Source organism: Rhamphochromis sp. 'chilingali' (genome assembly GCF_963969265.1).
Source record: "Rhamphochromis sp. 'chilingali' genome assembly, chromosome: 5".
Lineage (NCBI taxonomy): Eukaryota > Metazoa > Chordata > Actinopteri > Cichliformes > Cichlidae > Rhamphochromis > Rhamphochromis sp. 'chilingali'.
In genome coordinates, this window is record NC_137932.1 from 16,405,799 (window position 1) to 16,429,548 (window position 23,750).

The following is a 23,750-nucleotide window of genomic DNA, read 5'->3' on the forward strand; positions in this document are numbered from 1 at the left end:
GTGTCTGTGTGTGTCTATGGTCCATATGCGCATTAGTGCTGGAGGAGTTGAACAGGGGGTCATACCAGATGGACACACACACAGATGACAGATTCCACCCACTAGCATCATGTAACCACAGTTCGGTCACTCTCCTGCATGCATGGAAATAATACATAATTCTCACTTTTAAAGTCACATATGAGCAGAATGTGTTTTGGCAGAGGAAACTAAAGTAAGACTTTCCGTCAAATATAGCTACATTACTGTGATTTGTTGGTCTTTGTCCAAACTGTGCTTGTGACACATTTACTTCAAAAGTTCACTTAGACAATTTGTTGTTATCAACCTGTGCATCAAAGCAGCTGCTCTGTCTCTGGCTGCAGATGCGACACACCTGCTCTAACGTCGATGGCTGGGATGAGGCCAGAAATGCAACATTTAAGTTTTAACTCACACAACAGTGAAGATGTGTGTTTGGTGTTTTTTGTAATCTGGTTTCATTTTGAAGGGAAAAAAAGAATTGGTGTTGGTCCACCTCTAAGTTTAAACATTAATTGTCCTCATTTGGTCCCAATTGTTGCTGATTAAAGAAAGTAAAGCTGAAACCTTAAAACTGGTACCACGTAGAGTTAGTTCTGCTGCTGGTCGGGTCTACACAGAACCATTTTTGTTACAGTTTTTTACAGACGCTAGGACACATTTCTCAATACTTAGGTCACGTTTGCAAAACTCCTCACACAGTGAGCACAACAGAAGTCTATGTGGGCTAAACTGAGGACCAGTTATCATTGTTTTGGCACAAAATGCATTCAATGACTACATCTCTCAAATTTCATGAATTATCTTCTCACTCAGACACAACAACTGCCAAAAATCTTTGTACGTACAGGACATTTTGCATGTGCTTACATACTGTTTTCAAAACTGTTAAACTTATGGCCAAAACAATAACACAATGCAAAACTTAAAAAGACAGCAAAATCCAACAGCAATATTTTATTGATACATATTTTAAATCTAAAAATGCAGTTTAACCAGCCACAGCTGATCCTCATTGTAGATGAACATCTACACAGGTGTTACTCCTTCAATTTTTCAACTCCTTCAATTCTGGCATGCCAGAAGATTCTTTCCTAGGTGTATTGCCCTAGATGACATAAGATGTGATGTGGATGAGAACCTGTGGCCAAATAGAGAAGACCGAGTAGAATAGCATTACTATTGTATGTGTATCAGTGGATGGTGTGTATACAAATTCTTGTATTTTGGGATTACTTAGTGCAAAAATAATAAAAATACATAAACAAATATTAACGAATTCTGCATGATGTCTGATTCATTCCAGTAACATATATTGAAATTATAAACAGAGATGTGTCCTTGTTTTACACAAGAAAACACTGTGTAATGCTACATGTTGTTAGTGTTTTTTAGGTCTTTGTTTTGTGGGTGACAAAGTGTGTTTGTCGGCTGTCAACCTTTGCTAGTGTTCTGGAAGAATGAGTTTATTTGAGACCTGAATGAAGTGTTTTAGTGGTTGTAGTGCATTTTGAATGTGAAATGAACTGCTTTGCCAAGCTGACGGTCAGTTAGGAGAATTGTGTGAAGAGTTTTGCAAAAGTGACCTAAGTATTGAGAAATGTGTCCTAGCGTCTGTAAAAAACTGTAAGAGTTGATCCCACAAACCTCTCAGAGACAAATTACGTCTATTGACCCCGATCAACCTTTGCCTCTCCACACAGCCACAAAAACTCACAAACACAGACTCTCCCTCACTCTCTTTCTCTTTCACACACACACAAATACACTTCACTTAATATCCTGAGCGCTTCAGTCTCCACTCCATTCCTCATCCAGTGAACCAGCTCTTTGTGTGTGTTTACTCCTCTCTTTCTTTGTGTTAGGGTGTAAGGTTAAATGATGGCCATTAAGATTCATCTCTGAGTTCACTACCAGCAAACCAAATACCCTCTGACACACACACAGACAAACATGCACACAAACGCATAAGCAGATGAGGGTGGTCAGAGTGCACCAATTGTCTCTCCTCTTCTGTTTGTCTCTCGCCTGTCATTTAGGCCAATTGAAATCACTGAATGCATAATGAATTGCAGTAATTGTAGCACTAAAGCAGGGCTGGAAAATTTGTTCACTTTGTCACTTCTTCTTATTGGCTTTAAATTCCAAGTTTATAGAGTGATTTTGGGCCTGTGTAAATCACCATAAATCACTTTCTTGTACAGCTGACCGTTTCTCGGCAGATCTGTTGTGGCATGCTGTCGACACATTTCACAAGATTCACTCTGTTTGCTCTCCTGCTGCCTCCCAGGACAGATGAACGAAAAAGAGAAGGATGAGGACGAGAGGGTTACAGATCGAGGGGACGACGAGAGATGAATAAAGTGATGATTGAAGTCATCCCATCTTCACACCTACAGATTGGAAATCACCAGGCAATTTCCTACTTTCACTTTGTTTATCACACAAAAAGCGTGTGTGTGTGTGTGTGTGTGTGTGTGTGTGTGTGTGTGTGTGTGTGTGTGTGTGTGTATGTGTGTGTGTGTGTGTGTGTGTGCGCAAGCACCAGTATGTGTAAGCGTGTTATTCGCATCTCAGTTAATCCTTTTCTCCCTGACAAATTCACTGACTGACTAACAAGGAACTAACTGACAAACTGCCTCATTTTCTTCAATCTGAACTTTTGCACACACACTTAAAACACAAACACACTGCGTGATGACTGAGTGGACCCTGTGTCAATCCCAGCATGCCTCTCTGCTCCGAGGCAGGAGATTCTGTCATCAGCACAGTGACTGTCAGAACGCATCATCGGCGGCCTTGGCAACTAATTAAGACCTGCCTGTCAGGCCTGTGGTCCGTGTGCATGTTTGTGTGTGTGTGTGTGCGTGCGTGTGTGTGTGTGTGTGTGTGTGTGGAAACATATACCAATGGACAAAAACATGAGTGTAATTAACTACCTGTCATAAACACACACGAGCGCACACACGCTTTATAGCCAGAGCTACTATATCTGCCAGCAGGCATCAACGTACACAGTGTGTTACTCACCAAGACTCACCAGTCATTAGTCACAGAAAAAACACAAACAAAAATTCCAACAGAGACTTACTCATGCATGAAATTCAATGGTTTTATGCATTTTTTTTTATTATAGCCTCCTATTTTCCAATGAGGTCCCTACAGATGCATGAAAATTCATCAGAATGCATTGTAGCAAATACTAGCAGTGAAGGAAATATGAATTCAAATCCAGAATCAAGTTGTTGAAACACTAAAACTTGTACTTAAAAGTTTATTTACAATATTAAGGGCGAATGAATGAAAAAAAAAAAACAGAACAAAATCCCTGTGTGTGTCAAAGCATGCAGTATTCTTACTTTGATGCTTTAATATGTACAGCCACAGTCACAAAGGTTGCTGGCTGTCATCAAGTTATATCAGTCACATAGAGGGTGCTGCACCAAAAACCTCCTTGAAGCTGCTTTGATCAGCAGAAGAGTGGCACAGTCACCCATAATTTGCATTGAAGAAATGAGCATGGAGGATAAATCATGTTGGTTGTAGCAACTATTTACTTTGTAGGCAACCATTTTTGATTTGCTTTGCACTTTTTCAAGTATCACTATCACTTGGCAAGGATTGTGTGAGTGTTTTCATACAAGTTGACATATTCCAGTGCAAACTCTGGGCAACATCAGTGACCAATTAGCATCTATGGAGGCAATGGAGGTTTTTGGTTCAGAACTGTATACCCCATTGCAAACAATTTCACATGATGGCTGCTAGCAACCACTAAGGAAGTGCATGTGTTTCCTTAGTGATTGACTGCCAGGATCTCTAGGCCTGGGTGACTGAAGTCTAAGAAGTATTTCAACATTGTAGTTGGTCAAGATTTTTTTAATTTAATTTAATTTTTAGGATTTTTAAAAAAATAGTTTTTAACATCTTCAGATAAATCCAGTGAAATGTAATTAACCAGGAGTTGCATGAAATGAAAACACTCATTTTAAAATGATGGGCAGAGTACTTTTTGTCCTTGATCTCTCTTTACTCTCTTAAAAGTGACTAATACTTTACAGTCCCATTAGCTAAACAACATTGAAATCATGTTTCAGGCAATTGTTCACCCCTTACACACAGTAATAGCAGTGAGTGCTGAATTCATCTTCACGACATTAAGCAGTGATGCAAGTTCACTGACTGAAAACTGTGTGTGTGTGTGTGTGTGTGTGTGTGTGTGTGTGTGTGTGTGTGTGTGTGTGTGTGTGTGTACAGTCAGTAATGAGGTGTGACTAGTGTGTGTCAGTGAAAGCTGACTGATCAGCGTAATGAGCAACAGAACATAGAGGGAAAAAGATGGCAGACAGGACGAGGAGAAAGTCATGAGATGCAACAAAAATGAGTAGGAGGATATATTAATTTCTTTTTCATATTGACTGATTACACATCTAAAGGCTGTCGGTGTCTCTGCAAGTTGTTTTTGATACTGCTGGAAACGTGACAGGACAGACCAAAAATATAAAAGCACTTAAGGGAGAGGCCTTTTTTTTCTGGCTTAAAAGGAAAAGATGTCAATTTAAATTCAGGTTGAAGTTACACTGTATGTTTTCTCCTTAATTTCTAGCCGTTTCAGGTATAATTGAATAATGTATTAAATCTTTGAACAACTGCACAATATATGAGTCAAAACAATTATTTTTATTGGTATAAACTCGAATGCTGGGCAATTCTACAAATGCACTGTAGCTGTATGTACACTTGCTTCAGTAAGATGACTTTTAATAGAAAAACTGACATTTGGTAGGTGTTGCACTGTCTGAGTCACACTGTATTTGCTTACCAGGTGAACTTTATTAAATTAAAATGGGTTTCTCCACTCAGACAAGTGCTTACATAAAGTTAATTGTTACTTGTTTACATAAATGACAAATTACTTGTTGACTTTGAGAAAATATGACCCATTTAGAGAGAAGATTAAAACAGATAATGGGTCACTGCTAAAAAATCTAATCTGACGCTTGATCAAAACATTAATAATATAACCTGTAAATCATGCATCACAAATATCGACCAACAAACCTTGGAACAGAATTTTTTACATAGATATTTTTACAAGTAATGGATGTCCAGTTGCTTAAATAGATGCAAATAATCTAGTCTTTACTTAGAGGACTTTAAACACACACAATGTGCAGTTCCCCAGATCTCTCTGTAGCAGTTATAAAACATCATTTTTGCACTTGATTTTAATCTGTGAATTGGACTAACGGATCCCAGGTATGCAGGTGTGACAGAGGCTGTTTTTACCTGTGTATATTTGTGCTTCAAGCTGACTAACCAGAAGTTGGTCATCAGTCAAGCTCTAGATTTATTTATAAATGCATTGCAAGTAATACTGAATGTTCCATTTACAGGCTGTTTCAGCTGTTGACATTTGTAAAAGGGTGCAGAACAAAACAGGACAAGGCCACCATGTCCTGCTTTAAAGACATATTTTCTTTTTAGGATACATTATCGTGCATCTCTATGTGCGTCATTTACATTTAGCACTTCCCACTTGTTCCACTAAATCCTAAATCCAGACATCTAAATCCACGTTTAAACACAGTCTTAGACTACTTTATCTAGTCTGCCTTCCTCTCTATCGGCCTGGTTAAATCGAAACAGCTACAGCCAAAACCAGGCCTCCTGAAAGATAAACAGGCTGATTTCAGAGCAGAAACCTACCAATCACAGTATTGCACAGTAATCCAACCAGTTAGAAAAGTAAATACACACAGATAGACAAAGACACACATGAAAGAGGAACAAAGGCCAACTCTCAAAGCTCTGCCTCCATCTGTGAGAAAATGGGTTAACAACTTGTAGTTGTCCACTTTGTGCTGGTCAAAGAGAAGCCTAACTCCTGCAGTAAATGAGAAAGCAGGTCAGTGCATTCTGTTCCCTTTTCCAAAGATGCAGTGAGTATTGAACCCAAACAGGTCGCAGACAGAAGTTGCATTGCAGAACAAGCCCGGACAAAGAAAATCCTACATACAGAATTGCATCTTATCAAACCAGCATAACTTTCTCTCTCTTCGCTGGTCTCTCTCTCCTGTTATCAGCAGATACGGAGGAGGTATGAAAGAGTGCAGCTGCAAGTGTTTGTTGTGTCAGTCTGCTCTGGTCTACTCCGCTCGTGTGTAGTTGCTTATCATACTTCAAACAGCTTTTGCTCCTTCTCCCACACACTTTTCTCCGGCCACTCTCTTCTGTATCATGTACTCCCATTTCTTTCTTTTCCATTTCATGAAGGATTATAACCCAAGTCTGTGTCACAGGTCGGGGCCTGTAACGTGTATCTAAACAGCTTTTATCATCATTATAATCTGTCACACCAATCTGCTCTTTTCTTTTCTCTTTTTGCCAAATTGAAAAACAGATCTCTGTATATCTGCAAGGTATACCGGTCCTTAAGCATCTGTTATTTCCCAGCAAACTGTAAAATGGTAACAAATTGGAACTTTGCAAACGTTAACAGCCATGGAAAAAACAGACCGGCAGCAATGCAGCCATGGTTTATAGTGGTGACATTCAGGAGGGACCTCATCATGGTATTCAATTTGTATTTACAGGTCTCGTGATTTTAAGGCGATCCAATTCAGTGCATGAAAACTCAAAATGAAGTACCACAGTTCACGGTTAGATCTTTTAATGAATTCATTTCATTCTTTCATTTTATCTCTTACACTCGTGGACGATGTCTAACAATACAAGCCAGCAGATTTTCAGGGCTCCAAATAATGAGAGCTTTCTAAAATAAAGGAAAATGGTATTATATTTTCAAGATATGTTAAGCTGCATCGTTTCACTGAATTAATACAATCTGGTATCACAGCAGCCAAGAAAAATGATTTACAGTTCTCGGAGGAGAGCACTTGTCATAACAGCCACAGTTAATGAAAGACAAAACATAGCCTACTGTTGAGCCCACTCTTTGTTCACAGTGTCATTTAGAAAGAGCTTCTAATTTGTTCTCACATGTAGGTGGAGTTTCTGCACTGTTCTGTGGTGCGTTGGTTGCAGGCAACATCAGACTGTTTTTCAGATTTTACTCTGAGAAAAACGGGCAATATGATTAATGTGAGTCATAATCTCGGGAATGCATGGAGAAGATGAGTACTGTGCAGTACACTTTACATGCTGAATACCCATCTCTGGTGTAAAATCATCCCACAAATATGAAAAACAGGCCAAATATTTTGTGAAGGATATGCTTAACCTCTTCATATATAGATATGAGCGTATAGCCATGATTATGAAGCATTAAAATCTCGATGGATCAAATTAGAAATATTTGATTTTATACACATTTTTTAAATGAGTATAACATAATTACCTAAAATATGCCTCTGGGATTTAAACTCAAATTACAAGTTGTGTGTGTGCGTGTTGCCGCACAACATGAGTCTATGCCTGACTCACTAAGGTTTATGGGTTTAAGATATATAATGTAATATTTTAATTAAACTATTGCAGATATGCAGTCCATACTAAATCGAATTCAATAAACGTTCTATATCTTTGTGTTAAATCAAGCAATCGTATTGCGATTCATACTGCACTTCACGTGTGCTTTTGTGTTCAAACACTAAAAACAGAAGGCATCAAAAGATCTAAAAAAAATCTCTTACAATCTGCAACAATTTAGTAACTTACAGTCAGTAACTTTTTTAAAAAGCAAAACATGACTGTGCTTTGTCTATTTGAACTTCAGTTGAGCTTAAATGGAATCCGGCATCTTTGAAGTGCAAGAACACAACAAAGAACAAAAAGACATGTAGACTTTACTGATTATATAAGAGCTGCTGATACAACTACAGCTCTCCAACAACTGTACAGTATCACATAAGATGGCAATTTAATATACTAAATATTCAGCCTATCTATATCCGTGGGTTAAGTCATGAACATATTCATGCAAAGAACGTAAAATCGTCCACTGATATTACAAATGCACGTATAACCTAGAAACCCTCAAGAAAATCTCAAGTATTCATAAATTCATAAAATAGCGACTTTTGTAATGAAAATTGGTCTGACATTTAAGCATTTCTTTGTGGTGGAGAACAAGAGAATTAAATTGGATCTGTTATGTGTGAAAACAACGTCCCACTGGACAAATACTGTAAAGCAGGTTCCAGTCTGATATTAGCAATAAAAGACAGATCCTTTAAGAGCAGATTATTTCGTTATAAGCCTACATAAAGTGAAATCCGTACCATGACCCGCTTTATTAAGTCCACACATCGATAAGCTTTAACGTCAACAGCTCAACGACACTGTTTAGGATTAAATAATCATGTTAAGTTTACATACGCAGCCAGAAGTGTATTTACTATGACCTGCAGTCATGCTCCTTCTGTTTCATTCCCTCTCACATTTCTGCTGCTACGATTAAAGTCGCTCTCCCCTCTTTTAGTTTCTCTTGCTCTCTCTGGACCACTAACCTTGATTCACTGCTTTACTCGACTCTGCCTCAGGCTAGGACATATACACATACACACACTGAACATAGAGACATGTACAGACAGGCAGATTTACAAGCATTCATACAGCCGTATAGACTAAATGGGAGATATACACATGTACTTGACCATGGTAAAGTAGAAGCGGTTAGTTTGGGGCCAGCGTGAGGGGAAAGTGCGGCTAACCGAAACCACATGTGGCTGACTCGCTCTCTCGCTGCGTCCAGAGGTATGTGAGGCTTTGGAGCGTGTGTGTGTGTGCATGTAACTGTGTGACGGTGTGTGATAGAGAGCAAACATTAGAAGAAGAGGCACAGAGGCAGAGTGAGCTCATTTCTTGACTTTAACCTTTATTTGTCCAGGGAACAGCTGCATTTAGCAGACATGTAGTTCTGTAGTAAGACTACATTCACACAGCAGCACACGGAGGAGTTGTCCCACTTTAAGTATGCTTTTTACTCTTGACCCCTGCAGCAGTGCCACAATCAGTGAGGTTAAGCTCTTTGTTCAAAGGCAAACCTGCCACAGTTCCTGCACAGTCACATCCTAAACCTGAAAAAATCCAGTTTGAAAGAACTCTCCCCAAAATACTCTTTTAAAATGTTTTTTTTTCTCTGACAACCACAAAGAAGGACTGACCCTCTTCTGCTTCAGCTGATTAGATTTCAGCCAGTTACACAGATTCTCCATAAAGAATGTCTGTTTGTTTCAGATCAGCCTCCTAGCCAATGAAACTGCTTAAAAATGACTGCAAATGTATAATCACTGCATTTTGAGCAAGAGTTTGTATGTCACACTTTGTAGAGAAGTATGCAAAAAGAAAGTAGCAACACGAGTGTTTTTTTGGCCAACAATCAAATATGCACAAACTCAATCAGCTCCACAAAAATGATTAATTTGGTTGACTTTGTCCCTTGCATGAACTTGAATGAAGTTGAACAGGAAGAAAACAAATCCACAAAGACTACATGGAATCTCAGGGAAAACATGTTAAAAATAAACGAGGGTGTCAAGTACTGTATCCAACTGATGAATCCCGAGCACACAACGTAAAGAAAGTCATGAGTTTTTTTATTCAACAAATCCATGTAAACCGCAAAACATAAGCATACACAAATGATCGTGCACAGACAGCTGTAGTTCTGTATCAAACCTGCACTTAGCTTCACTTTGTAGTGAGGAACTAACCCTACAAGACAAAGCAATGCTGTGTGTTAACATACAATTGTGTGCATGTGCGCATGTGTGTGTGTGTCTGCGTCCCTGAGGTTGAGTGTAAGAGACAGTTTATGTCATGGGGAGGTAGCTCTGTATCTGCTAACCGTTACTCCAACAAGACAGCTCGCTTAACTCACACACACACACACACACAAGTTTTATACACACACACACACACACTTTATTTACCTTTGGCCCAACACAGACATAGTGACAGTTAACCTAGCCACTTAATACAAACGGACAGTTTCTTCTACAAGGACTTATATTTAGAGTGTGTGTGTGTGTGTGTGTGTGTGTGTGTGTGTGTGTGTGTGTGTGTGTGTGTGTGTGTGTGTGTGTGTGTGTGTGTGTGTGTGTGTGTGTGTGTGTGTGTGTGAGCTTGAGTCAGAGTAAATCTGGCTGAACTGAAAACAGAGAGGAGAGAAAACACTAACAAAAGCATTCCAGAAAGTGGGTGAGAGAGATAGTGAGACACAGAAAAAGAAGGAGAGCGAGAGAGAGACCTTGAGAATGTTTCGTGGCAGCATAACACTGTAAAGAAGAATCTGTACTTCAACTTTTGAGCCATCAGATAAAACCATAGATACATCTTATACATCGGCAATATAAACTGACAAAGTGTGCAAAGTTGCTGTTTGGGGTTTTTAGCTAAAAGCTGAAAAGAAAACATTTACAAGTCTGTATATGTTATGTAGAACAGGAGAGAGGAGAGAAAATGCATTTGCCATTTCATTCTTTTTTCATTGCACAAATGATCTTAACTTAGCTGTCTATCAGACAAATGAGCTCCCATTTAGCCTAGACTGGGGATTTTTTCTTTGTTTTTGCTGCTTTATATGGTGAGAAATGAAACATGCTTGTGCCTTTAATGTTCGGGAAAATCAATATAAAGATGAATATGCAAAACACGGGCCTTTTTTAACTATTTCTTGACAGGTGTAAGTGATTTTAACAATGTGTGGAGTTTTTAAGACAAGGTTGACAAGTGAAGTGAAATGTTGAAACAGCATTTTTGATGCGAAAATCACTTAATTCGCTTTAAACTGACTCCAAAAATATCATTTTACCTTTATTTTCCAATCAGTCCAGTATTGTTCAAGTGTTTAAGTAAGGATAACTACATAACAACTGAAATTTCCATCTTAAATAGAATCCACACACTTTATCCCATGTAATACAACACCATTTGGTCTGGATTTGGAAATCCCACCCTTTCTCTTGTTATGGGGGAAACATGGGAACTGGAAAAGTAGGGAGGAGGAGAGATGGGAGAGAGGGGGGTAAAGAAGGGGGCATTAGATTAGAAGTCAGGGGTAGGGAAAGAAAGTGTGTGTGTATGTGTGTCGGGGGGGGGGGGGCAGAGAGGGGGTAGGGTTTGATAAACGTTGTGTTACTCTGTTTAGGTTAGTGGGCCATAAATTCCAAAGGGGGTAGGGAGGTAAATGAAGCTTTAGGATAGAGTTTACGGATAGAGGCTTACTTGGAAATGCTCCGTGAGAACAGGCGAGAGAGCTTGTTTGACTAAACTGATTGAGTTTGTTCTGACTTCACCAGACACGGTGGAGTCTGCATAGTATCCGCATCGCAGCGGAGTGCGTATATGTGTATGTGAGGGAACATCAGCTTAAATAAGAATTTCAGGGCATCTTCCCAATGAAAACCTTGCATGTCCTATTTTGGAGCTCTTCATTTTGTGTTGCTCTGAAGCTGTCCGTTGGGAATTTCACTGCACTACCTTTTCTTTTTTATCTCTTCCAGCGAAAGGCCACATTATTTGTTCTGAGAGGTAAAGTTCTGTAATCGAATCAGCAGAACTCATGATCAGAGGTTGCCACAGATGAATCGGCGCTGCTCACTTGTGCTCAAACACTAACAAATGCCTGGGGGAGTAACGGTCTCAATGGATGTTTTAAGCCTGCAATATATGGAAACCGTGGAAAAACTATTGTTTAGTTTCATGAATGCATACATATAAATCTCAAAAGGTTGGCCTTTAGGAGGTTGAAACTCAGCAGGCAGCCCTGGCTCCTCTCAGTTATAGCTGTTGGAGTTGCTGCATAGCTTAATTTTGATATACGACACTAATACAGTGCTATGTTTACAGATTCTAATCCCTGAAAAGTATGCATTTAAATTGTAATTGCTCATAGAAGATTTTTGTGAAGAGCACAGTTTAGTGTGCCTTCATTATGGTTGATTTTATGGGTACTGTAACAGAACCCGGTGCTAAATTGTGAAAGACCAAAGTACAGAAAAGCTCCAACATTTCAGTTCTGCTCTTCGCAATAGAAGCTGCATTAGGCAGGGTCAGCTTTCTCTTTGATATGCTGAAGAACAGTGCAGAAGATACACAGATGCACTGCTATTAGTGTCAATGGTGGAGAGAATTAAACATTCGAAAGTGTGGTTACACTTTACTAGAGTCAGTGCTGACAATGCTCACTGCCACAGCAACAAGTGGCAGAAACATGAGCAATCTGGCAACTATAAAAGTATATTACAATACAAAGGTTCCGAAATTCAAATCTTTAGAGATGGGAATGTATTGATTGGTTTTTTGATTCTGATATCCATCAAGTGATACCCAGTCTGCACCCATGAGTACATTGGTTTCGCTTGCTATATTTATACACCCTCTTCATGAAAAGTCCTTTCAAAATGTGACATGTCTGATGGAAGAGCAGGGTTGTGAAAAGGTATGAAAGCCACAGATTTACTGTATTACATGTCAGAAGCTAGGAAAAACATGTCCATCACTAGGCAACATCTTTGCAGTGCAACTAACATTCGCAAAATCCAAAGACATTCAATTTACAAAGCAAAGAAATCAGCAAACCCTCACTTTTAAGATGGTAAAAATTGGTCATTTTAGCTTGTTAAAAAGCTTAAACAACCACAACGTAATAAATTTTTCTGTCATTTCATTTGATATTTATTCATTGCTTACCGGTAATTAAATGTTTCATCATTTCTATTTAACTTAATTTGTCTGCCCTTGGGCTCAGATTTCTGCAGAATATCTTTCTAAACAAGATAGCGAAAGCATTATGACTGCAGACATTAAAGGGTTGGGAGACACCTACTTATCGCCCACTTAATTGCAGAGTTTGATTTTCCTTATACAAATGAAGTTTTATACAGTAGTTTTAGAATAATTTCCTTTAAAGAGTAATGATAACGGGTGTATGTAAAATATGTAAAGAGTAAATATTAGCATATCACTTTATCACAGGCGATATTTTGAAAAACAAGGCTAACACGACCCAGCTAGAAAACTGACAGACAGACAGATGTTCAACATTTAAATGTCTCTCTTCAGACTCCCACACACAGTCTGTCTGTTAGCATGATTGACTGTATGATGTGTATACGCAGTCACTGTCACGCTGACCATGTGTCTACAGTCATCTGCAGTAAGGAGAGACACACACAGGCTGGCAGGCAGACAGACAGACTAAATGTCAGATTAGAGTGGCAGACAGACAGATTTGACAGGGGAAAAAAAACATTGTGTACCACTATTTGGAGGGAAAAAATAGCTCGGGAATATCTCCCGGAAGATTGAAATCTCTGTTCACACAGAGGAGCGGCAGTGTGGGGATGTGAAGATACATGGTCAGGGATGGAGATGATAATCTTAATGGACTGGTCGTCTATCTGTAAGCCATTGATTCACACACAAACATGTAAGGGAAGGTTTAAATATCTCAAAAGCCTTCTCCAACTTCTGATTTGAAATCAGCTTACAGAAGGGAGGAGAATTATTGGAAATGAATTTGAGGACAGTGAAAACATGTCTCTATAATTTTAGGACATATTGTTAAAATGATTGTAGCAGAGTATCCCGTAGGATTTTACCTAGAGATAATACACACAGATAAGCAATAAGCCTTTCATGGAATATTGCACATTGACGGCTTATGACTACTTTTGTGTGCATTTGTGTGTTCCTGTGTGTGCATTCATGACAGATGTCTTCATAACTGGAATAATAGAAACCACTTCTGCCAGGCCCCAGAGCTACACAGGCACATACACACAGGAGCCCTTTGGCTATCCCATCCACCTGAAGGTTGGCATATTCATGCATAACACACACAAAGTTGGGCTGTCACATCTACTCAAAGTACAGGTTAACTGCGGCCTTAAGCAAAGTCTGTCTCATTAAATATACTTTGTTTACATAGCTTAAGTTTTTCTTATAAAGCATAAAAGATAACAAAACTACTTTACATTTTTTAGGGAAGATAACTAACTGTTGTATAAACTAACACTAAGAAGTAAGAGAGGTTGAGAACTTAAAATGTGCCAGATTAAGACCATGGGTTACACTTTAACCGAGAGTCATCGGGAAATCCCAGACTCAGTGGGTTGACTGGATCATTAAACATTTACTGAACATGAAAGGCGGGAACTGGTCACTGTGACAAGAGGAACAGTGGAGATTTGCTGTAAAGTTTCCACCCCAAAGTGAAACATGCCATAATCAGTTTGTAACCTTATAACTGTACTTCAGTGCCACCTATATACTTATAATTAAGAGTTAGTTAATGAACAATCCTTTCTTTAAAGACCCTTGCCTTGCCAAAAACCACCTCCAAAATTTAAATGAGTCTTCTTGGGAAATGGGAAAAGGTGCTTCATACAGGAGTGACCCTGAAAAGCAAAAAACCAAACCATGACAAGCTTGAATATGTTACTATATGCATTTCATTACAAAGGACTCTGACTTTGAATTATTACTACCATTAACAATATAATATAATATATAATACAATATAATAACAGAGCACAACTATGATCTGAGCCTAAGGCCTACAGACTTTGCCTTCATGTTGCCAGGAAGTTTAAAGTGAGCAACAATAAAGATTACATTAGAAAAGAGCATTTAATTTCTAATGTAATCAGTTTTGTTGCTAGAGGATAAATACATTCCTGAAAAGTGAAAACAAATACAAAGCATCATGTCTCACAATCAAGACTCTCTGTTATTTGTGCCAAAAATTGTATTTATATAATGTTTGCACAATCGAGTGAGGACCCTGAAAAGGGTCTGATACTAAAATTACGATTGATTAGACACTTGTTTGCAAAAGTATCGATACCAACAATGTTATCTTCACCTCACACAGCAACATACAGGCACACCTGAACAGCAGCACATCAAAACTTGGCAAAGCATCTGACACCTGAGAGGAGAGGTCAGTAAAGCTCCCATTTCAGCAACATTCAAGTATTAAACAGTATATCGTAAATGTTAAATGCTAACACTATTATGACAACACAACCATTACCTCACCTCCAATGAACCAGCAGTTTACTAATCCGTTATAACAAATATTCTTCACTTGGGGCCTAAGTTCAGTGAAATCTACAAAATTCTGCCAGAGTAGATGTAGAATCTGCCAAAACCATTTAAAAAAACTTGTACTCCTTAATATGATTTGACAGTATTTCTACCCCACTGGGCATCCGATTGGTCTCTATTATTTTTATACTGAATAACGTCTGCATTGGAACATAGCATTCCTACGTTAGTTTTCAGGGATTGATTAAAGTGGCACTCTACAAAATGATCTATCTATCTATCTGCAGTGTGAAGAGTGTGTAGCATATCTTACAAACTTGTAACCTTCACAACCAAAGGACAACTCCCTTATTAAGAAGAGAAGAGAAGAGAAGAGAAGAGAAGGGTGTGTTTAGCTACTGAAGGAACAAAGTTACTCAGAGCTCTTTTATTAAAAAGCAGGCTCAACTAAACAAATAGCACCTGGAAACTTCAAACCTCCCGACAGCTGTCTAGCTACACAGACAGACAAGCACAGGAAGAGAGACACAGAGACAAATGGCACATAGATTAACTGACAACCAGGTTGGCAGAGTCACAAAGACGGGTGACAGCATACCAGTACAAGAGTGCTTCAAATATTTAATCGATTCAGGATTGTCACTGTAGAAATCTTTTAACAAGCAAAATAACACTAGACATGAGCTGAAGGTTTATGAAACATTGAAACTATCTGACATTGAATCAAATGGTTCAGAGTTCTTCAAACATGTTCATACTGAGGAAGGTCCAAATACTACTACAGTACTTTAATGCTGGCTTATCAAGGTCAGGAAAATAAAAACCCAAAGAAAGCTCTACTGCCATGTCAAGGTGAGTTTGATTAAATACGCTAAAATAATTGACAAGCACTTAGCCCATGATTAGTAAATGGGATGATTAGTAATGTAGCTAAAAGATGGGATGACAATGGATGACAAAACAAAGCAACATCACTACAACTAATGTCTACACAATGAAAAGGGAACCCTGCGTTAAGGTGGAGCTATGGGGGAGTTACGACAACATTAAAACCATGAAAGATGAAGCTCGGCTGGCGACTCGTAACTCACCCTTCTCAGCGCGCCCCATGTGAGCTGGATCCAATAGAAGCAAAGCAGAGAATAACAGCACAGAATTAGGTTGGAAAGCATGCACGGGTTCACAAACACAAAAGAGATTTTCATTACATGTTGTTCTGACAGCAATTTTCTCACTTTACGCGTTTTTCTGGTCTATTCTGGATAAACTTCTGCTTTTATCTAACTAAACAAAATATATATATTCAAGAAAAGCAAGAATGAAGTAATCCAATATTGCCCCATGACTTTCTTCAGCTTTGCATCCACCCTGTTCAACAGCAGCAGCAACAAAATCAATGCTTTCAGGAATCATATATAAGCAGCTACACTCCAACAATGATTTGTAACCTTAATAACACAGTTGAATGCAATCTGTTTAAAAAATGCAAAGGAAAGAACAAGTCTGAACTAACACAAGTTCACACAAACTTTAAACTTTATCCAAAACACACCCAACCTCTGCCTTCACCCTCTTATTCAACTAATCCCCATGAACTCCAAAAGTCAAGACTGTCTTCACCTGCTACCACTTGCACCAATCTCTCACTCCTTTATGCACATGCACACACAAGTCATATCTCTGTTGCATATATCATTATCACTACACACTAAAATGCACAACTGGTGCTGAGGCTGCTCATCTGGCTGTGTGAGTGTGAGGCAAAGGGTGTGTGCTTGTGCATGCACTGTAATGTAATTAATCAGCTGTGAGTGTTGATTACTTAATCTGTCATTAGCCAGCCATGTGTATAAGGGTGTGTGTGTGTGTGTGTGTGTGTGTGTGTGTGTGTGTGTGTGTGTGTGTGTGTGTGTGTGTGTGTGTGTGTGTCAGGCAGCAGCATTTTTCAAGGCCCCCTTGTACCAACAGCTGTGACCAGAGCCAAACAGGGCAGAGCAGAGATTGATGATACAGGACTAGCATCATCATTCATCAGGGATGTGATGTTTCAGGGATTTGGGATGTGTGTTGAATGTGCTGCCTGTCTTGGTTTCCAGTGGAGCGCTATCACTTTCTTGGTTCGCTTTCTTTGCTTGATTGGTGATTTAAACCCATCACGACCCAGTATTTAAGACTCAATCCTCTTTATGACATTATTTAATCTACTGTAGGTTTTCTCTGAGTACTCCAGTTTACTCCAACAGCCCCAAAACACGTGTGTTAGGTGAATTGGCAATTCTAAATTGGCCGTGGCGTGAATGTGATCATGAATGGTTGTCTTTTCTATAGTCTCTTTTTCAGTAGTACCTACTCAGCTCAGCTCAACTTAACTCGGTTTTCAGAGTTTTCCTTTATGTGGTAGTACCTGATGCCAAAAACATCAAGCCAAAAAAGTGACGTCAACAGACTGCATGCCACTGATTGGCCACGGAGTGGCTGGATGACTCACGAGGCGGAGTCCTTTACAAGAAACCTGCCATTTTTGAGACCCAGCAACAAGGGAAATCGCTATAAACCACCGCCGTGGTTGAATGACAAAGTGCAGACATTTACCATCGGTTTAGCAGCAGGAGTACCATCGTCTCAATGTCCTGAACTTTTGGTTCACGTTGCTATAAAAACACCTCCCTCATTGAGGTGCTACTCAAATGTAATGGAAAACGACGGAAACAGAGTCAAGTCAAATCAACTTGAGCAGCTGAGTAGCTGTTAATGGAAAGTAGACTGGCAACATATCCAAGGATATGCTACCTGACCAGCATGTCATACAATACAATACAATGTAAATATACAGTTTTTGCCAATACAAACTGTTTATGTCACAAATTATTGTGTGGGATTATATTTGTCATCTTAAACAGACATAGTTGTGGAGGTTTTGCGTTATGAAGTTCTAAAAATGGATAAGAAGTGTAGAAAGTTAGTGACACTAATCAGTAACCAGTCTCTATTTTCATCTGCTTATTATTGCATTATGAACACCACAGATAACAACTGATATAGCCCACGACTGCAGTCAAAAGTTTGTATTTTCAAAAAATACAAACTTTCCTTTTAAAGTCACTTCTTTGTGTTTTAAGTTGAGCAAAGTCTAACTCAGTATCCACCCTCTTTGCAGTTATTTCACTTTGACATTATGGCATCATCACTACAAGCTGCAGAATTTCTTTGGCATTTTATGGTCTCCGGTTGCTGCTTTGCTGCTAGTCTCTCTCTGTTTATATACCCCTTTGGTCACAGTGGATCAGAGAAGAAAAATATACTCATTAAAAAAACAAAACAAAACAAGAAATCAAATGCCATCCTCTTTTGGGAAGCAATGAGTCAATCAGTGTGCAAAACACACAAACATTTCCCGCACTTCCACATACAGAGCATTAAAAAAGGAAAAAACAACTTTGTTCATATATTTTGATTCTGCCTGTGTAATAATAGTTGTGTTAAACTGTTAAACTGTACAGTTACATTTTCAACTTGTTTTAGGTAAAGTACAGCATTTTGTGAAACTTCAGTTCTTGACGAAGAACAAATTTTTACATCAAAACAACGTACCTTTCCAAAGCAGAAAGGGAGCTTCAGTGAGAGTCATTTCAAAGTAAAGAAACCTGCCACGATTTATCAGTGCAAATAGCGCTCTGTTTATTTTGCACGCTGTCACATCCTCTTGAATACGTCTGCATAAACTCATGTAAACAAGAATTTCTTTATATTTTATTTTGCAAAAGTGCCCAAAACTTTCACCCACTGTACACACTTAACCCTCAAACTCATTTATGCTCACGCACACACACACACACACGCACACAGTCTAATGAGGGATTAGCTAATGAATTCTCTCAGCAGATTAATTACATTTTACAGACTTCCTCCCCAAACAGCTGAAGAAATGAGCCAGCCACTTTCAAAGCAATGGATTTTGTAAAATCTATCACTAAATTGAAATCCGTAGAAACAGATTAGCTCTAAGCAAAGGGACGTTTCATTTGTGGAGAAGACATTAAGATGGATCTGAAGGACTGCAGACTGAGGCATTACTTTTAACGAGAAATAAATAAAAAAGCCTTTGATTTGGCGCCATTTTACATGGCATGAGTAGAATGAGGAGGCATTTTCACATGAATCGAAATGAGAAGCAAACATTTCAGATGCTCGTCTTTTGTACCACTGTACTCCGGAGGGCTTAAAAGCATCGGCCTCCCTCCTTCTCTGTAAGCGACAGCAAAACACATGAATTGACACACACGTTTGCACCACACACATACACGAGACATGACAGACACACACAGTGATTCACACGCATACACACACACACACACACACACACACACACACACTCCCTTCTGCCGTTTTCACAGTCTCTTGAGTGGAGGAGATGCCCACGGCCAAAAACCAATGGTTTCTTATTTGTCCCCCTCCTCTTCTCTTTCTCACTGTCCTTCCATTTCTTTCACCTTTCTCTATTAAAACACACAATTTTATTTCATCTCCTAAATGGGGCGGAAAAGTAATTATAATTAAACTAACTTGGTTCTAATGTTCGAAATACTAAAATAATTTGCAATTCTAATTAAACCAGCTCAGATGCTGTGTTCAGTGGCACTGGCAGCCTTTTAATTCGTCTGGAGACAGTGATGGAAAACAATTATTTCACTTCATTAAGATTAAAGACGCCTAAAATCTGTGTCACAACTCGATCAGAGAGGAGACAGATTTAGAAAGTTGTAAAATTAACATAAACTCGGTTACTGACTTTGTAAAGACAGCTTGTTCAGATTTATTACACTGACTTTGTAAGTGATTAGCCAAAACAAAACTGTGTATAAAAAATGATAAGAAGAGGCAAGAGACAGGCAGATTTAGAGAAATGCTTTAACTTGCAGTTTGACTTTCTAATTGGGAAACTAGAATAGATTAAAAAACTGAAAGGAGACAAATTTAGTGAGAATGCATCTCAGCGCGGACTGAAAATGACTTCTTTAGTGCTTAATGGATGGTTTTAAAAACTTGCCACAAATATTTCTTGTCCTTGTCAGTGATATGAGTGTAGCACCCAAACACACATTTCCTTCATTACTAACTTTTGGTCTTATAATTATTGCTTTTTCTCAGTGCCAAGTCATAATGGCTGTATTAGTTATCAGCCTGCAAACCTTATCTGCATCACTGGCTGGAGATTTTATTAAACCGGTGCATAAAAATGCTGCCAGTGATAAGTTTACACAAGCTGAACGGTGTTAACTTAAATGTTACCTAAATTTTTTGTATGGTTAGCTGGTACAGAAAATACATGGAGACATATGAATGTTTAGTAAAAAGTGTGCCTGTTAATTTTCCCTGTACTGATTTGCTACAATTATTCTCACATTTGCATGCTTTTATCACTAAATATGTGGCTCTTTTTCTACAACAAAGCCAAAGTTCTCCTTCCGATCCCCTTTTCCACGCTAATGATAGCCCACGTCTCTGTGAAGCGGCATCCAGTCACTAGTATTTACTTGCAAATTAACAGCACTTAAATTCCCAAAGAGGCCTCAGAGAAATTCCACACATTTGTTACCCAGAGGACCAAATGACAATGGGGGGGTATGGGGGGGGGGCGGGTATAGGGTGGGAAAGAGGAGGGGTGGAGGCAATAAAACCTCCCCAGATGAAGCTGGAATTAATGTGTAATATTAATGCAAATCATTAACAGGGCTATTGTGAACACTGGAGCGTAAAATTGTGATTTTATGTGTGGCGCGTGATGTGTTCTTTGCTGTAACTTTAATGTATGGTTGTGATTTTGGAGGTCAGCTTTCAAACAGCTGTGTGAGCCTCTCCTGCCTCTCTGCGCGTCGGAGATGAGAGTGGAGCAACGGCTGAATGCGGAAATAAAACGCAAACAGGTACGAGATCGAGCGATTACAATGAGAACGTAAGGAGTTTGGTTTCTCGGAGCTCGAGGAGTCGTTTGTTTGTTTTGTAACAGCGGATAACTTCCGCGAGTTCATTTAGGCGACTTGCAAAAGCATCGTCCCAAACGTGGCGAGCAGCACTGTTGCAGCGTTTTTCCTGTGCATACGTGTTTCTGCAGGCGAGACGGACAAAAGAGCTTCAAAGGCTCACTGCGCTGCGGGTTACTGTTTAAACTCAAGTCCCGAAGTCAAGCAGAGGGGTGGTCTTCCAACGCATCCCCCGCAAAACGAGGTTTAAAGTATCGCACTCTGCGCGTGACCGTTTTGATGGGAAGTTTCGGGCAATTCGCAAAAATCACGCGTAACTTGATGAATGTGGTAACCAGAAACCAGTTACCGAAAAAGTATCTCAGTCTGATCTCTTCACTCACGCAATGCCAAAAAGCAATACCCCTCTTTATCAACATGCGATCGACGTGCAGACTGTATTCCCAACCATTAGGTTTGATTGCATGCAGCGAGAATAAAGTTGGAGATGAAGCGGCTCATTTGGTTTGCAAAGCGCCAGCAGCTCGTGGCGCTCGCAAACCCAACTGTCCGCTGGCTGGAACAAAAGAGCAACGCTCCTTTAGAAAGTACTTTTAACACATCACAGAGCGCAGGGTGATATTAAATAAAAAGCTCGCAAGCATTTAAGGACGATAAAGATCAAAACAAACCAATCCAACATGCAATTAAGGTGACACATTAGCGTGTCACGAGATGGAAAAACAGCAAAGTGCACCAGGCTTTTAATAAAGGTTGTACAAATCAACGCTGTCTTGCTACATAAATATTATTATACAGTGATGTCCGGGCACACAGGAACTTTTTTTCTCCATTCATGCGCTGCGAGACTGCACTGCTTCACGGCCAAGCTCGGCTCTGCTTGAAATCTACAGGAATAAACGATGCTCAGCGCAAAAAATGTGAAATCTTTCCACTTTAATCCTACTTGCTCATAACTGCAAATGTATGCAATGCTTCCTTTTATTCGTAAATCAGAGGCATAGTAACTCTCGGGTCTGAAGACCTGCGATGCGAAGAGCCAAGCAGAAATGCAGCAACTTAAGTTTTAGGCATTTAAGATAAGAGTTGGCGATCCAGGTTATGAGTGAGATTACTTGTTCATATAAGAGAGCGCAAACAAGGCTTTAAATGGGCTGCATTCAAAGCGTCGCACACAGGCGACTTGCGTGCGACGAAGTGAGCATTTCACATTTTAACAATGTCAAAAAGGCATCTCCACCTCATGAAAATGACCATTTCCACGTCCGCCGACATTTAAAAAGCCCACATATGTGATAAAACAGGCGATACGGTGCATTTTCAACACCGAGGCTAACTTTTCTCGCACACCTAAACACACCTGTCTGGAATTTATGAGCTTAAACCAACGAGGAAAAAGAAATTGTCGCCTAAACTTTTTCTTCTAACACACGACACAACACAAACCACTTCAAACTGTCGTGTTTTTCTTCTTCTTTTTCCTCTTACCTGTCGGTATTTGGCCAGAGACGTTACCAACTATCGAACAGAGAAGCAGGAGTCCCAGGAATACAGAGAAGAGTGTATCCATGTTTAAAGCCGTGGCCGTGCGAGAGTCTGTAACAGTTTCTCCCCCCCTGAAAGTTTTTTTTCTTTTTTCTCCGTCTCCAGTCTTCTTTATCTATTTCTTCAGCGGGTTATTATTCCTCCTGTTGTGATGAATTCAGCGGCCCCATTCTCTTTTTTCTCTCTCTCCCCGTTTTCTCTCTTTTCGCTTCCTACGGGCTCTCGCGGACTCCACACTTTGTTTCACGCGGAGTGCAGTGAGGGAGCGCGAGGGAGAGAGAGAGAGAGAGGCAGGGAGGGCGAGCTCAGCAGAGAAAATGTGTGACGTCACAAATCGGGAGTTTATTGAAAAATAAAAAATAAGGAATTAATAGAAACGATGTAACAACAGCACCCTGGTTTTCTATTATTTTCTATTATTTTATAAGTAATTAGCATATGCAGATTGAGGGTTTTTTTTTTTTTTTACTTTATAGTATTATGTTATAACTCTGCAGTATTGGTGACATGTTTATGACCCCCATGCCATTAAGCTACGATTAAATTTTAGATTAAAAAAGAAAGAAAATTAACTTGATTTATCATCTACTTGACCTTTTATGTTCTTTCTGGCAAACTTTCTGGCTCGCTCTCTTTCTCTCTCTCTCTCTCTCTCGCTCACACACACACACACACACACACACACACACACACACACACACACACACACACACACACACACACACACACACACACACACACACAGAGAGAGAGAGAGAGAGAGAGAGAGAGAGAGAGAGAGAGAGGGGACGGTGCATTAATTTTCCCGGAGTCGTGCCCTAATCCTAAAACTAAGGTCTCTAACCTTAAACCGAGTCTTCAGCCTTCTTTTTGTCCCAACAGATGAGTCGGGTCCTCTCAATTGGACTGCGCAAACAGATTAGGTCTGCACAACATGAGTAACGCCAGTACCAACACACACAGAGTCATAACAATGTCAAGCATGTTTCCCACTGCCTTATTTAAATACTTTTATGTAATCTAGCTGTTGCTTTTATTTTCATTTTAACTAGAACTGATCTGACTACAAGTGAAGAAAAGAACTGAAGGAGTGGAGAGAAAAAGAGAGCGCAATGTCTTGCAATATATTTAATTCCTTACTGCTAAGTTATTTGTCATTATCAAAAGTCATTGTTTCATTACAGC

General features: G+C 39.4%; 1 protein-coding gene across 11 annotated transcripts in view; it reads right to left on the reverse strand.

The window, feature by feature from the left end:
• ptprk (protein tyrosine phosphatase receptor type K) overlaps positions 1-22,830 on the reverse strand; it is a 107,327-nt gene extending 84,497 nt beyond the window's left edge. For 9 of the 11 annotated variants that reach the window (XM_080882436.1, XM_080882428.1, XM_080882432.1 and 6 more), the window contains exons 1-2: positions 22,509-22,830; positions 16,131-16,154 (exon numbers count right to left, since the gene is read on the reverse strand). In XM_080882436.1, coding sequence (XP_080738562.1) covers positions 16,131-16,154; positions 22,509-22,590 — 106 coding nt within the window. In that variant the 5' untranslated portion in view covers positions 22,591-22,830. The remainder of the gene's footprint in view (positions 1-16,130; positions 16,155-22,508) is intronic. The other 2 variants (XM_080882435.1, XM_080882431.1) reach the window with 1 other exon arrangement.
• Positions 22,831-23,750: the final 920 nt, after the last annotated feature.